Source organism: Ambystoma mexicanum, chromosome 6p, assembly GCF_040938575.1.
Source record: "Ambystoma mexicanum isolate Mex_15411 chromosome 6p, UKY_AmexF1_1, whole genome shotgun sequence".
NCBI classification, from domain to species: Eukaryota; Metazoa; Chordata; class Amphibia; order Caudata; family Ambystomatidae; genus Ambystoma; species Ambystoma mexicanum.
In genome coordinates, this window is record NC_090935.1 from 559226491 (window position 1) to 559242625 (window position 16135).

The 16135-nt window shown below is 45.2% G+C and overlaps 1 protein-coding gene across 2 annotated transcripts in view; it reads right to left on the bottom strand.

Moving 5' to 3' along the window:
• Positions 1–16135, bottom strand: part of LOC138511597 (interleukin-6 receptor subunit beta-like) — a 665901-nt gene that overhangs the window by 345669 nt on the left and 304097 nt on the right. For both annotated transcript variants that reach the window (XM_069627378.1, XM_069627379.1), the window contains exon 5: positions 14501–14679. In XM_069627378.1, the coding sequence (XP_069483479.1) occupies positions 14501–14679 (179 nt within the window). The remainder of the gene's footprint in view (positions 1–14500; positions 14680–16135) is intronic.

The window sequence follows — 16135 nt, forward strand, 5'->3', positions numbered from 1 at the left end:
CTACTCACCCGTTTAAATCCCTTACCCATCCCCATACATATTGTTAATAAAAAATGCAGTGTTTTTCAGTATTGTATGTTCGTTAAAAAAGTTATTCGTTATTTGAAATTCATTAACATCACTGGATGCCGTGTAATCTGACTGCGAACTGGAGAGGGATGTAGAAACTGAGAAGCAATGCCAATCCTAGCAACTAGTCTCACTTTTGCAAAACCCTATAGGAAGGAATTTGACATTCAAAGGCCTTTCCCTTTGACCAACCCACATATACCATCAATTCTAAGGGGATTGTGGATAATGGGTCCTGGAGTTACTTTGTAGACCACCTGCAGGAACCAGCATACCCAGAGGCACAACTGGTGGAAAAAGTCATTCCTCCGGGAGAAAGGAACCCTTAAGGTTAATGGAGTAGCCCTGATATTTTGCGACAGAGTGGAATAAAGCCAACAATAAGGCACCACATTCACTAAACAATTGTATAGATAGAAGCCAAAGTGAATAGGGGATATATGTGATGAGGTCCTCTGCCCATTTCTGAAAACCACCAGAGTAGTGACTCAGAGGGCCGGGTGCCACCCCAAGCCAGTGGATTTTGGAACTGGGGGAGGTGTAGTGAGGATCCCCTGGGGACTTTGTGCTGGTTTCTGACACATGGCAGGGGCCAATCACATGGCCTCAGTGCAGGTCTAGAACCTCCCTAATCCATCAGTCCACTTAGACAGGTTGATACTGAATGACCAACCTCTCCACAAACCCGTACAGAGTCCCGGCAGGGTAATGTTAAGGCACCCTCTCTCCAACTGAGAATGCCTGCGGCTCCCTTTAAACAAACCTACAGTTCTAATGATAAAAGGTACGTTTCCCTTTAATGAAAAATGGTTCACTTCACGACACGCTGCTAGAGTGCATTATAACATCGGTATAACTTTGTCCAGAACATTAGGGAAGTAATGCCACAACTTAAAAGGGACAGTCAATGAATCAGGGAGACCCGTGGATGCAATGTTTCAATCCTTCCGCTTTGCAGCTGGGGATTGTATCAGAGGGAAACTGTCACCACTCGAAAGGAGTTATTGCAAACTCGGACGCCAACCCCTTCCTACATAATGAACCCTAGAGGAGTTTCACTGGCTAGAGGAAGGGGGGAGGCAGAACAAGGGAATTTCAAGCTCTTCACAGTATCTCGGACAGAACACACATTAGCTGTCAGCATACATGATTAAAGGCTCTGACACAGAGGGAGGCATTTAGAGGACTTACTATGGTGGAGATCATTCAGTTGCCGTGCCCAACCAACACCTACCTACCCCTTCCTAGGCCCTGCAGTCCAGGAGTAATGACAGACAAATTCCTGAAGCATCATTGGAAAAACGCCACTGTGATACAAGATTCTAATAAGCTGAACATAGACGCTTTAAGTAGAGTTCAGAAGAGAAGAGTTTGAGGATTTAAGAGAATGGAAAATATTTAGATGACTAGGCACTGGGAGTAAGTGTGCTGTGCCAAAAGAGAGTGAGAGAGAGTGAGAGAGAGCGAGAGAGAGAGCAAGAGAAGGAGCACGCTGGAGCTTAAAGAGAGCTGGTGAGAGAGGAACCTGGAGTGATGGAGGCAGATGGAGAGCTAAGAGCAGTAGAGAGGAGGAGGTGATTACAACTAAGGTACAGCAGGTGGTGGTGATAACAGCAGAAGGCAGCGGTACCTATCAGTAGGGAGAGCTGGTTGTAACAGGAGGTGGTGATATCAGTGAGGAGGCAGTGTTGATAGCAGCAGAAGTTGGTGGTATCAGTAAGGAGGCAATGCTATCAATAAGCAGGAGGAGGTGGTTCAGTAAGAGGTGGTGACATTAGTAAAAAGCAGGAGATCGTAACAGCATAAGCTGGTGATAGTAAGAAGGTGGAGGTGATTATATCAAAAGGAGGTTGGGACCATGCCAAGGATGTAGTTACTTCATAAAGTGGTATTTATTATGAAGAGAAGTTGTGGTTCCAGAAAGAACAGACCAAAGATCATCACAGGTGGTGAAGGTGGGTGAAAGAGCTTGAGAAGCGGGATATAGAGTTTGTCATAATGGTGTTAAGAGAGATGGAGGACTGGGAAGCCAACAGGAAGGAACTGGTAACATCATTGGGGGTGGTAACGGTACAAAGGTGAAGGTGGTAAGATCAAGACTGGCAAAACTAGAAGGAGGAGGGGCTGCTTGCTACTGTACTGTGGGTTGCCTTAGAACTCACCCCTAAAAAAGTACACAAGTAATCCAAAAAGGGGTGTATGCCAGGCAAGAAGTAAAGCAGTTTTATTTAGGGCCCCAGACGCAGCTGTGACAGCAATATTCAAACAGAATGAGGAACAGAACTGCATGAAAAGGAGCTGTCAAAGAAACGCTCTTAGGTCCATAACTTTTATAATCATCTAAATGAATTACCATCAAAGCGTACTGGCACAGTTGTCCCGTCCTTAGAACGAAGATCATTGGGCAAACATATCATTCCCCTAAATGAGACATACATTAGCCTGTGATGATTCGGCCCCAACAATCTTACCACACCACCCTAGACCCACATTGGGACGTCACAATCCAACTCCCAATTCCCACATCATGAAGCCAAGGTATTGAAACATTTGGGAAGACCAGCAGATCTTTATTCATCTGCTGCCGATCATCCCCATCCACTTCTCATAGGAATACTACCGATCATGACACTAGAGAAACTCCCGGAGGTTGGGCCGCTCGATGGTACAGCAGTCTTCCCCCCGACCCGTGAGGGAAAGCTGGCGTGTGAGTGCAGAGCCACGCTGGATGCTGGAGAAGTGTCTGCACACTCCAAACTGGAATACGGGTGTAGAAGCCATACCACAGAAGTGTGAGCAGCATCAGAAGCACTGGAAGAAACAAGTGAGTCTGCCAGAGCAGCTGGGGACCTCGGGCATTCTGACAGGCGCACCAACAAGGGATTGAATGGTACAAAATTGCTAATGCAGAAAATATACAAAAGCAAAGTTTGTTTGAATGCAGTCAAGTGAAAGTACAAATTCAACACCCAATAAGAAGAATGTTTTTTGAAAAAAACTTTATTTAAGTAATAGGCGGACAGGTTGTAATAGACATTAAATAATATAACTGTCAGAAAATAAGAGGAATGTTTGAATGCAGTCAAGGCAAAATACAATGACAAAATTCAATAAGAAGAATGTTTCAATGCTGCCAGGAAAAATTATTAAAGGAAAACCCTGATCAAATAAAGCTGTATGAGATACCAATGTGGGGGAGAAGTTTGAGCAAGTACATTTGAGCAAATATTGCCATAGACAGATATACCAAGCACCACATGGTGTGCTGAAGTGGTATCAAGGAACTATGAAACACATAAGATGTCCAGGCAGACAAGTGCCAGGTAGTTGAAATTGTACAAGGATTCCTGGCAGGAGATTACACCAGGTGATCTGTAAACCATAAAGAGTAGTCCTGGCAGGCGAGTAGACCAGGCAGCTAAAAATGGTATAACGATTCCTGGCAGGGGAGTATATCAGGTAATCTGCAAAGATACAAGAACCTTTGCAGAAAGACTGTTACAGAACATTTTGTGTGAATAGAAGTTTCTGATTGAACAGTAACTTAGTGAGTCCAGTGAAGATTCAAAGGAACTGTTAGGTAAAGAGACTTTTTGCAATCCTGTTTAAGAATCCAGGGGAAGGGGACCACCTTCGAGATCCAAGAGTCTTTACCATGGAGAACATTTTAGTTGGAGTCATTCTTACACATTTTCTAACATCAAGTTAAAGACATTTCTTTGCACTTTTTGTTGTTTGTTTATAAGTGTGAGGGTCAGGATAGGTTGTTAGAACACAAGGACAGCTTTTCAGTTACTGACATCCTGACACAGACAGAACCTTAGTTTTAGTTTCTAGGTAGCGGAGCTCCTCTTTAGAATAGGGCTAGAGAGGCTTTTTGTTCCTAAACCATTTGTATTTAATAAAAATATCTTTAACCAAGAATTCAACAAACTTGTGTCAGTCTCTCATCTCTGACCACTCACATAATGTGTCACCAATCATGGGGATGTCACATTTCTTATGCAAGCAGAGTCTGGCCAGCTTACAAGATAATGCAGGCCAGTTTTAGGCATATATCCAAGCAGGTTGTTTGAACTAACGTAAACTCATAATCATAATCTTGTTACACAGTTCCACAGTCACAATACAGGTCCAATATTGGCTAGCAAGAAACAAGTGGTTTTTAGGATAAGCCTAAACCTACACTATTCTGTAAGCCATAAAGAGGAGTGTGTAGACAGCATTTTTTGAATTTCATGGCAAGCAGAGTCCCAGTACGGTTGATTTGGCAGGCAAAGCTGACCCACAGAGCTCAGGGGAATGACTATCTTGGGTAAGACGAAGCAGAAGACTCTAATACATTTCTGGAGAGGAGTAAATCTGTTTTCTGTTCATAATAACTGGCCTATTCAATATTCAAATGAATCGCATTCTTGTATATTTTGGGGTCTAAATTAAGACTTTTTGCAAACCCTTTTTTCACATATTGGGGGGTCATTATGAGTTCGACAGTGCAGAAAAAATCAGCAGTAACACTGCATAAAACGCGTAATGACCCCATAACCTTTTAAACATACCTGCCTTTTGCATCGTCTTTGAAAACCAAGAGTCACAATGATATATTTTTTTTTGGGTGGCTTCTAATAGTAATAGTCTTCTGGAGTGTGTAGAGAAACACTGGGCCATGGAGTGGGGCAAGTCTATGCAACGTACATCGCAAAAACATTGCTCCTCTGTGCAGTTGTCTTAGCCAGGAGAATTGGAACCACTTATGCAACAGTTGGTGGACGGAAGGAATCCACTATAGCTTTAGAGTGTTTTGTAAATAAATGTCCTTAGGAGCCATGGCTTTTGATAGTTGTTTTAGCCTTTCCAGTTAAGAATTTTACAGCAGTTGGAATATTATCACCTCTCTACTGGTTTACCAATCCTGACAGCACTACTTTGGTTATGTCTTTAGTTTTATTGTGCCCTTTTTTATTGTAAATGTAATTGTAGTCGTCATTTGTATAGTGCCTTTGACCATTTCTATAGTCTCAATGTGCTTGTGGTGGGAACGCCCTCAGGGACCGCAGTCCAGAGTATGGGAAATTATCATAGAGATAAGGAATTGGGTGGGCTAGTTGGGCTCCTGTAAGCAACCCCAGAGATCCGGCATGTGTTTGGGTGCTGAGGGAGGTCAGGAGAGTGTGTGAGCGCAACAGACTCATTATGTGTCCAGCTGCACTGAATTTTGTCATAGGCCGTCACTTTATTTTAATGGCAGATGTGTTGAGGCTTAGTCTAGTTGAAGTCGGCGAGACGTTATGTGCCCAGCTAAACCGAATTTGTTGTTGGTCATTGCTGCATTCTGGTACATGAGTGCAGGTAGCCATGCCTGCGGCCGATGTCCACCAAAGTGGTGTGTTTATACGTACCTTGAGGCTTGGATGGATCTTTGTTGTTGGCGGTGTGGTCCGTGAGGGGGAGTCTTTTAGGTCCAGTAGCTGGATTGTCGTAATAGGTCTTCCAAGCATCATGGACAAGCTATCCTAATGCATCGTCTAGGCATGATTGATCAGTTGTCCTATTATCTTCCAGATGTGATATCGAGTCTCCCTGCTTCTCTTTATTTGTCATTTGCTGGCATTGCTCATACCTAGAGGCACATTAGATGGGACAAATACAAGGTCTTCTAGGTGTATTGACAGAGGTGATTCCGGAGGATAAGATATCCTAATACCGGGTTTGAGCAATGGGAGCAACTCTTAAGGCTTCGGTGCGTATGGTAGTTTACAGATTGCACTGTTGATGTGCACTGTGTATTTTGAGGGATTTAGAGGGATGCTGGTGTCCATAGGTGTCCATACAGCTGGTCTCCACCTAGCGGAGCTTGGCCATGTTCCTCATTGGGCATTGCATTAGCAACATTAGCAGCAGCCTGTCAAGTCTGTAGTCGGTGGAAGACTGAGTTGTATGGATAGTGGTCTGTGGTTGCCAGTTTGTGAGGCGGGCCGCCACGATAATGGCAGGCACCGCCTGGGTGGCAGGTCATGCTCCTGGGTGGAGGTTTCCACTGTTGTTGCTAGGGGGGTGGAGATGGCCTGGCTGATCTGTGTTATGCTACACCTTGCAGAGTGACTGGTTTGGGTAGGAATGTGGCTGTGGCTGGAAGAGTGATGATGTTGTGATGGGGATGGGGTTGGGGTAGGACTTCAGTCCACTACACGTTTCTGGACACCACTGCAAATAGCCATGTTTTTATGTCCTTTCTGAAGCGAGTTCCAGATGCAGCGGGCTTGGATAGAGAAGGAAATTCCTCCCATTCTGGTGGAGTTGTGGGGGGGGTTATGAGAAGGAGTGCCGAGCGTGATCAGAGCGATCTGGTTAGATGGTAGCGAGTGATCTTGTCCTGGAGGAACCCTGGTCCATTGTTATGGAGGGCACAGTGTATGATTCACATGGCTTTAAAGGTGGCCCGTCCGCTGATAGGCAGCCAGTGTAGTAGTCTGAGAGTGGCAGTGATATGCTCTCTGGGTGAGAGTGCGAGGAGGAGTCTTGCCACCAGGTTTTGGATTCATTGGAGATTCCTGAGATGATGTGCTGGGACGCTTAGATAGAGGTAGTTGGCACAGTCTAAGCGGGAGAGAATAACAGAAACTGTTGCAGAGAATCTATGAAGGTAGGATGGGTAAGAGAAGATACGCCTTAAGATGCGTAAGTAGAAGTTGCAAGTTTTGGACATGGAGTTGATGTGTTGGGAGAGGAATAGCTCCAAGTCCATTGTGCATCCCAGATTTTTTGCAGAGGTGGAAGCAGTAGGTGGTGTTCCTAGGGCATGTGGCCAGGGTATTGGTTGGGGGAGGAGAGCAGTTTTGCCGCATGGTAGTATTTCAATTTTGGCATGGTTGAGGAGAAGGTGGTTGGCTTTCCTCCAGTGATCGATTGTAGAGAGGCAAGAGGAGAGGTCGGGTCTGGGGGATGTTTGTAGTTTTGGGGATGTTGAAAATGATCTTCTGCATAGTTATAGCATGAGAGGTTCTGAGAGTGGATGAGTGCTGGCAGTGGGCTCAAGTAGAGATCGAAGAGAAGGGACATGGCGAGGGGTGCAGGTAGGGCAGAAGGAGCATGATTTACGATTGATTAGAGAGGAATGATGAGATCCATTTTAGGGCAAAGTCTCTGATGCCTAATGTGTGTAGCCAGTCCATGAGAATTGCATGGTCAATGGTGTTAAAAGCAGAAGATAGATGGAGCAGGATGAGTGCAGCGCATCCCTCTGAGTCAGCTGTTCTTTTTAGATTGTCCCAGATGGAAACAAGAGCGGATTCGGTTCCTCAAAGAGATTGGGCTGGTTTGAGGAGAATGTTGGCTTCTGTGAATAGGCCAAGTTGCTTGTAAGCAGTACGATTCAGGGGTTCAGCAATGAAGCAGGTGTTGGAGATAGGTCTGTAGTTTGAGGGAAGGAGGGGGCGAGAGCAGGTTTTTTGAGAAGGGGCTTAAAATATGAGATACAAGACGAGAGAGAATTGTTCATAATGGCACAAGCAATGTTGCCAGCACATGTTGCAGTTAGGATTTATTTCAGAAGTGTAGATAGAACAGGATCTCCAGGGTAGCTCGAGGACTATCTCAGTGCTAGGAGTTTGAGGTAGTCAGACTGGGAGAAAGGTGTGAACGAGGAGAGGACAGGCTGAGATGGCCAAGGAAGGCTAGGACAGGATGAAGGGGAGTGACTAAAGCTAGTTTGGAGAGGATGAGGGGCTGTCTCTCCAATTCAGTGTTGTGAAAGTGGTCAGATAGTGATCCAATTGGGTTGGAAGTATGGCAACTCACGGACTGCCCAAAACAGATGTCACTGAAAGGATTACAAAACAGATACTGTGGTAACAGATACACTTATGTTGATTTCACAAATACATTTAATCGGGTTCTGAACAGCCAACACTTGTTTCGACCACACTGGTCATCTTCAAGGCCTGAAATCTTGATAAAGTGATATGATAATCATGGATATTTGCCATCACGCAAGTGGAGTAGCATGTAATATTATTTCCGAAATGATGTCACAGTTCAACAGTTCATCAAATTAAATAGCACATCTTGGTGAGGTATGGAGAGATAGATCCTATTTTGAAAGTACACAAATTCCGTGGATAATACAGTCTGCTCATATATTACGTAGATTTAGGGGTCGTGCCTCAAATGGTCAAACGGTCAACAGGGATAAGTCCCACAAGTAAGGTCAGATAGTGTGTCACAGAAAGCTTGGGAGTCTGGCAAGGGAGGAGTTGAGCAGCTCGGGATCTTGAATTCAGTGATCATTTTTTGGAGTCTTTTCTTATTTTGGTCAGGTAGGCCCTATTTATTCTTGCACAAGTGATTTTGTTTTGAGGTGCAGGGGTTTGTACTCCAAGTTCGCTCTAGGCAGTGCTTGATGGTTTTAAGGGATTTGAGGGAGGGTGTGTACCACTTCGGGATGGACCCTGATCTCTGAGAGGTGTGTCTTGTTGAGATGGTCAGGACCCTGGTGAGCCAAGGATTCAAAAGGTTGATGCAGGGGTATCCACCTTGCAGTGGAAGGGCTGAAAGGGTGTTTAGGAGGGAATTTGCCAGATCAAGGTTTATGACAACTTTATTCCAGCGAGCTAATGTGGGGTGGGGTGTAGAGCTGGGGTTGGCAGGGGTGTCCAGTCATTTGGTCAAATTAAAACTGGTCGAATGACATTTGGTCGACGCAATTTGGTCGAAAACCAAATGGTCGAATTTATTTTTTAAATTATATATTTATTTTTCTGGTTTTCTTTTTTTAAAAAAAGGGTTTTTTAGAAAAAAAAGGGGGTTGGGAGGGGACCCCCCCCCCGACCAAAAAAAGGAGTGAAAATAAAAAAATAAAAAAAATCGACCATTTGGTTTTCGACCAAATTGGTTCGACCATTTGTCTGGTAACCGTTGGCAGGGTAAGGTGGGGGCGAGAGAAGGATGCATGAGAGAGAAAAATATGGTGTAGTGAAATCCGTCCAGGTTAGTGGATGAGGCAGGAGGCTGGAGAGTATGTCTGATGTGCTGAACAGGGCCGGTGTGCCCAACAGCGTGAGTTGGGAGGGAGATCATTGAATCAAACTGAGAGTTTCCAGGTTGTCAGTTAGCATGCAGGACATCGGGTTGGTGGGGACACCAAACCAGATGTTGAAATCTCCAAATATATTGAGGGATGGATGCAGGATTAGGGTGGCTGGTAGGGAGTCCCTGTTATAGCCTGGAGGCCCATATGTGATGGGCCTCCAGGCTATAACTGGAGCCAGCTGTGAGTAAAGGAGCGGAGGAGGCGGATCTTTACTAGTAATGATTCACATTCAGAGTTACTGGGTAGATTCTCAGTGGTTGTGACTGAGAGGTGTTGTTTGTGGATGATGGCTAGTTCTCCTGCTCTGCTGGGCCTATTTTGCATGTTCTGTGAGTAGTCAGGTGGGAAAGCCACATGTGCGATGAATCCTTAGTCTTTGGTGAATCATGTTTCCGTGATTAATAGGATATCAGGATTTTCATTGGAAATAAGGTTGGCAAGTGTATTTGTTTTTTGAGATAGATGTGGTGTTAATGAGTATGCTGGAATGCTGGTATGGTTCCTGAAGTAGGGGCCGATAGGGGATGGCAGGGGACGTTGGTGTGGGGGGTGGCGGAGGAGGGTGTCAGGGAGGGAGGATGTCTGAGGGAGATTAGAGTTGTGATCAGTTGTGGTGTTGGAGGGGAAGTAGTTTGCGGCACATCAGTGTTCCCTGGGCATTGGTATGTGGCTACTGGTAGGGGATGGGGGGTTTTAGCCGTGAGTTGAAGAGAGCCAGGACAGGGTTGGGAGTGGGAGGAGAGGGTTGGGAGGAATAAATAGGTGGTGTAGGGTGGGATCCTGGGAGGAGCTGAGGAGAGGACTTAGTGTGTGAATTCCTCTGGTGCATGAGACTTGTGTGTTTAGGGTGTAGTTTGGGGGGCATAGGGGTGTGAGTGAGAGTGGGAGGGGATGTTGAGCAATGTGTGCTAGCCAGGGTGGTGAAGCGTGAGATAGGGGTATTGGGAGTTGATGTAGGAGGGAGAGGGCTGGTGGGTTGAAAGGGGAGGGTGGGGTCCAGGGGGGAGAGTGTGTCTGGAAGTGAGGGAGCTGGTGCCGATATTCTGGACAGTAGAGTGCCAGCATGCAGCTCTGTTCCTGGAGGTGAGGGGGATGCAGCAGGAGTGGATTTTAGAGGTTGTGAGGTGAAGGTGGGTGAGAGACGCAGGATGGGAGAGGTGGCCAGTTTGGCTGATATGGGAGAGAGGTGGGTGAATGAGATGGTGGGTGTGGGCATTGGATTGTGGAGAGGGGTAGTTGGTGGAGGTGTGTGTCATTTGCTAGGTTTTTGGAGCGGCAATGTGCAGCCCTGATCTCGGCAGAGTGGGGCACCTAAATTCAACAGACACTGTGTGGGAAAGGAGCAGCTAGATTCAGAACCTTCAGTATGTGTGGATGCACCTAGATTTAAACCATACACTGTGTGGGAGAAGCACCCAGCCTCAAAGCAGACACTGTGAAAATACACCTAGATACAAAACATACACTGTGTGGGAAACAAGCACTTAGTTTAAAAACATACACTGTGTGGAAATGCACCCAGATTGAAAACCATACACTGTGTGGGAAAAACACCCAGCCTCAAAGCAGACACTGTATGGAAATGTACCTAGATTTAAACCATACACTGTTAGGAAAACAAGCACTTAGTTTCAAAACATACACTAGGGATCATTATGAGTTGGGCGGTTTCCAGTAGTAAATCCATTTAGTTTGAGGCCATAGCACTCAACGGGTCATATTCAGCAGAATTACATGGTAATTCTGCCAGAAATGGGCAAAAGTCAAAAGATTGACCTTCAGCACATAATTGGGCAGTGCAGTAATGCAGCGGTATAAGGCAATACAGATGCATTTAACTTACACTTAACTAGTAATGACCCCCACCGAGTGGAAATGCACCCAGATTCAAAACAAGCACTGTAAGGGAAGAAAACACTTAATTACGAAACATACACTGGAAGGTGCAATAAGTTCATCACAATGGCAGACTGGAAAGCACAGCAAGGTTCAAGACAGGGGTCAACGAAAAGTGCTCCAAGGTTCAACACAGTGGCTGTCTGTAAACCCTGCAAGGTTTAACATAATGGATAATTAGAGAGTGCACCAGAAATCAGCACAGTGGCCAACCAGAAAGCGCAGCAAGGTTCAACACAGTGGCTACCTGGAAGACGCAGCGAGGTTCAACACAATGGCTATCTGTAAAGTGCAGCGAGGTTCAACACAGTGGCTACCTGGAAGACGCAGCGAGGTTCAACACAATGGCTATCTGTAAAGTGCAGCGAGGTTCAACACAGTGGCTACCTGGAAGACGCAGCGAGGTTCAACACAATGGCTATCTGTAAAGTGCAGCGAGGTTCAACACAGTGGCTACCTGGAAGACGCAGCGAGGTTCAACACAATGGCTATCTGTAAAGTGCAGCGAGGTTCAACACAGTGGCTACCTGGAAGACGCAGCGAGGTTCAACACAATGGTTATCTGTAAAGTGCAGCGAGGTTCAACTCCTTGGCTGACTAGGAGGTAAAGCAAGTTCAAGACAGAGGCTAACTGGGGGGCTCAGTGAGGTTCAGCACAGTGGCCAACTAGGAAGTAAGGTAAGGTTCCACACAACTGCTAATGGGGATGCACCAGATGTAAATGAGTGATGAAACCTTGAGTGTAGCTAAATGGGTGTGTGAAAGTGAGTTTCTGTAATGTTGTCGCAGAGGTGAAACAGTACCAAGGCAGAAGAGCGTGCCTACATGCAGCGGTGTTTGGATGGCAGGACAGCACCTAAAATGCGACAAGTTGCAAAAGCAGTGCCCTACCTATATTGCGGTTACAATTAGATTGTGAGGACAGTGCTTAAATGTTGGTAGATTCAGAACATACACCCTAAGCTGAAATGCACCTCAGTTCAAAACATATACTGTGAGCAAATTGCACCTAGTTTTCAAACACATACTGTGAGCGAAATGTACCTAGATTCAAAACATCTAATGTGAGCAAAATGCACCTTGGTTCAAAACACATATACTGGGCCTCATTCTGAGGCTGTTGCAAAGGGATTACCGGCACCGGTACGGACACCGGTGCCGGTAATCCCTTTGCGCCCTATTCCGAGGTCCCTTAGCGGGAGCCGCAAAGGGTCCAAGGAGCAAATAATGGAACCGCAAATTGCAGTACTGTTATTTGCACCCTCCCCATTCCCATTGAGCCCCATAGGGGCTCAATGGGAATGGGGAATGGTATTTTCAATGGGGACTTACCGGTCCCGCAAAGGTCCAACTAGACCGGTAAGTCCCCATTGAATGAGGGCGGACTCTGTACCGTTATGGGAGGCAGCCATTGTGCTGTTAGCGCCATGGCTAACTCCAATCTCGGAATGAGGCCCACTGTGAGTGAAATGTGCATTGGATCAAAACCTACACTGTGAGAGAAATGCACCAAAGTTCAAACATATACTTTTAGAGCAAAATGTACACTGTGAGCATAATGAACCTAGGTTCAAAACATATAGTGTGAGTGAAATGCACCTAGGTTCAAAAGATATACTGTGAGCGAAATGCACCAAGGATCAAAACATATATGGTGAGCGAAATGCACCTTGGATCAAAACATACACTGTCAGCAAAATTCACCTAGATTGAAACATTTGCTTTGAACAAGGTACATCTAGATTCAAAACAAATACTGTGAGCGAAATGCACCTAGGTTTAAAACATATACTGTAAGCAAAGCAGACCTGGATTCAGAAAATAAACTGTGTTTAACGCATGTTGAAAATCAAATCATACACTGAGTGCAAAATACAGGTGTGGTAGTAATGTAAAAGTGGAGAGTTTTTCTGGAGCCCAGTAATGGTGCTCCCTGCCTGTACCACCTTACCTGGTTGTCGCTGTTGGGTCTATCTTCGGGCTTCCATGGGCTAACAGGGGCAAACATGGATGGGAGCTGCCCAGATGGGAGCTGCCCTTTGCCTCTTGCCCTTATCCGGCTGCCCTGGCAAAGGCTGCTCTGGGGGTTCCCAAGAAGTAGGCAACCTCTGGTCACATGTCTCCCATGGAGCCATCAATACCAGAGTTATGGCCAGGCAGGGGAAGGGGGTAGGCTGGGTGGTCTGGATAAGGAAAGAAATGGAGGCTAGCGAGGGACGGAACAAGCGAGAAGCCCCAACAGCAGGAAAGCACAATTTGGAAGTGGATGGCTGCTGCAAGAGCAAGTGACTGTTACCTACCTTGAAGTGCGTGGATGACCAAATGGGTCGAGTGCTGTGTCGGAGGAGTAGAAAACACACAGACACTTCTGTCCACGTGTCTCTTTAAGGTGGTTGTACACATTAATGATTGGCTTTATGCTTTAAATTCCTAGCAGTCAAATGGAGAAGAGAATGATGCTAAGACAATATTCAACTACATCATTGCTAAGAGTTGCTAAAATTGGGGACCGCTTATTGTTTTACTACAGCATTTTATTTTTCTTATTTTATGATATATGTACATGAGAATAAATAAAACAGTGAGAACATTTAATATGTGTTTGTTATGAGTATACAAACACATTACATTCCAAGTGCACATGCTTCTTGTTTTAGTGATAATAGTGTGTATGGAATTTATTGATGACATCTAGTATTAATCATTTCCACAAGAATTGTTTCCCAGATTTTCTAGGGGTAGGCCCATGACAGTACTGCTATCCAATAACAAACCTTGCATTTGGCACAGCACTATTCTCTGTTTCAAAACCAGCCACAGCCCCGTGTGGGCATTTACCAGCCCCTGCGGTGCAGGTGATCCGCTGACGAGGAGATTATCATTAAAATCATGACACCTTTCGACCCCATGATCTTTTCCTATGAACCAAAGTGCAGCGGATTGTTCAGGGAAACATAAGGGTTGCAAAGTCACCCTGGGCCTAATAAAAATACTTAAGGTCTTGCCAACCTCATAATCCCCCTACGTAGGCCATCCACAACAGACCTTTAACTTGGTAAGTGCTGAGGACGAGTATGCTCGTCCTATTTGCATAGAAATACATAATAGCCCAGCAGGGAGTGATTTGGATTGCTACCTTGTACACACTTGGGCCCTGATTCGCAGAGCGTTTTCCAATGGGGTTTTGCCATTATAAAACACTTCTGTGAATTAGGCCCTTAGCCTCTCAGCGCAATGTACTGTATCCCTGCAGTAGCCCCGTGTATATAACGTACATGACTTTAAGAATTGACATTTAAAAGGGTCAAAATAAACAAAATCCAACAACACTGCTTGCCAGAATTGCAAAGCATTGCGACAAAAAACAAAAGCAGCCAACAATAAAATATGCAGCAGTCTAGAACAATCAGTGTTTTAAATAGACGCCATTAATTAAAGGTTCTGTACCTGCTTTCATTGGTATAAAGGAGAACATCGACGTTCTTGAACAGGTCGAATTGGGGTAAAATGCTGACACCCAGACATTAGCATTTTCATATATACGAAGGTTGCTTCGGTCAATTTTCTGAAATGTTTTGCTTGTGTTAATCAAATAACATGGTTTTCGTGTTTTCTCAACTGATGGCCTAAGTGAATAGAAAACCAAGTCATGCAAACATAATTTAACAGATTAAAAAAAACTCCTAAAAGGTAAGCAAGAGATAATTACACAAAGAAATAAATGAAATTCAGTTTTTCAAATGCTGATGAAAGAAAACCTACCGCCCCAGGTGAAGCGCCATTTTTTGAACTGCTCCCTCATAATGGGGCGAGAAATGATGTTTTTAGGGAAATATGGAACTCCCTGGTGCGTATCTACTGTTGAGGTTGTGAGGGGTTGCCAAGGTCTCCCTTGCTACCCCTGTGGTCTCCCTTGCTACCCCTAAACATTTTTATAAAATATTTTTTTTAAAATTGAAGCTCCAGGGCTGTGGCCAGCGCTATGTGGATCTTTGTTTCTGGAGGGGCTGCCTTTCTTGTTCAGGCCTCTTAAAAAAAAAACAGGGGGTTCCACAAATGTAATACTTTGAGCAGTGACCCTAAATAAGAAAGAATAGGAATAACAAATCATTTGCCTTTTCTAGAATTCTATACAATAATTGCTAGACTCATTAAAGGTTTATTTCAGGCACACTTCAGGGAGTGAGTCAATGATTTAGTCCGTTCTTAATCACCTCACATTCACAATGCAGACAAAAACTTCCAAAAAGCATTTAGAGTAGAATAAGCATCCATTTCCGACTACGGGTCTCATTCCGAGATTGGAGGTAGTCATGGCACTATTTGCGCCATGACTGCCTCCAATAACGGGTCCGGCACCGGTGTAGTTCAATGGGGACTTACCGGTGTAGTCCGACCCTGGCGGGACCGGTAAGTCCCCATTGAACATTCCATTCCCCATTCCCATTTGAGCCCCCATAGGGCTCAATGGAAATGGGGAAGTAGCTAATAACGGTACCGCAATTTGTGGTACCGTTATTAGCTCCCTGGTCCCTTAGCGGCTCCCGCTATGGGCGCCTGGTAAAACCAGGCGCCCAAAGCGGGAGCCGCTAAGGGACCTCGTAGTAGGGCGGTAAGGGATTACCGGCACCGGTCTCCTTACCGGTGCCGGTATCCCTTTCTGCCCTACTCGGAGTGAGGGCCATATGTATTTTGCTTTTCGCAAGTTGCAGTTATAGCATGTTTTTTCTGCCGTTGTTTCTGTTACGATCATCACAAGACATCCCATCTCGCTGTCCCCAGTCACTTGGCAAAATCCTTGTGCCTAAAAGCTTGTGTATAGTGTAGAAATGTTTGACCATGGCACATAAAGTGGCCCTTGATTTCATTGTACCACAATTAATGCTTTGTTGTAATGTGTCTAGCTTTCCTATCTCCATGGCATGCTGTTCAGGATTTTTGTTTGCATGAATGAGGTAACGAGTGCCCAGAGTACGGGATGCAGTGTGAGTGCTCTGCTTTCCCTGAGCTACTCTAATTGATATAACACAGTTATGAACCCTCCCAATGGTTCAGAGTGATGCCTGAAAAGTAGATCCACGC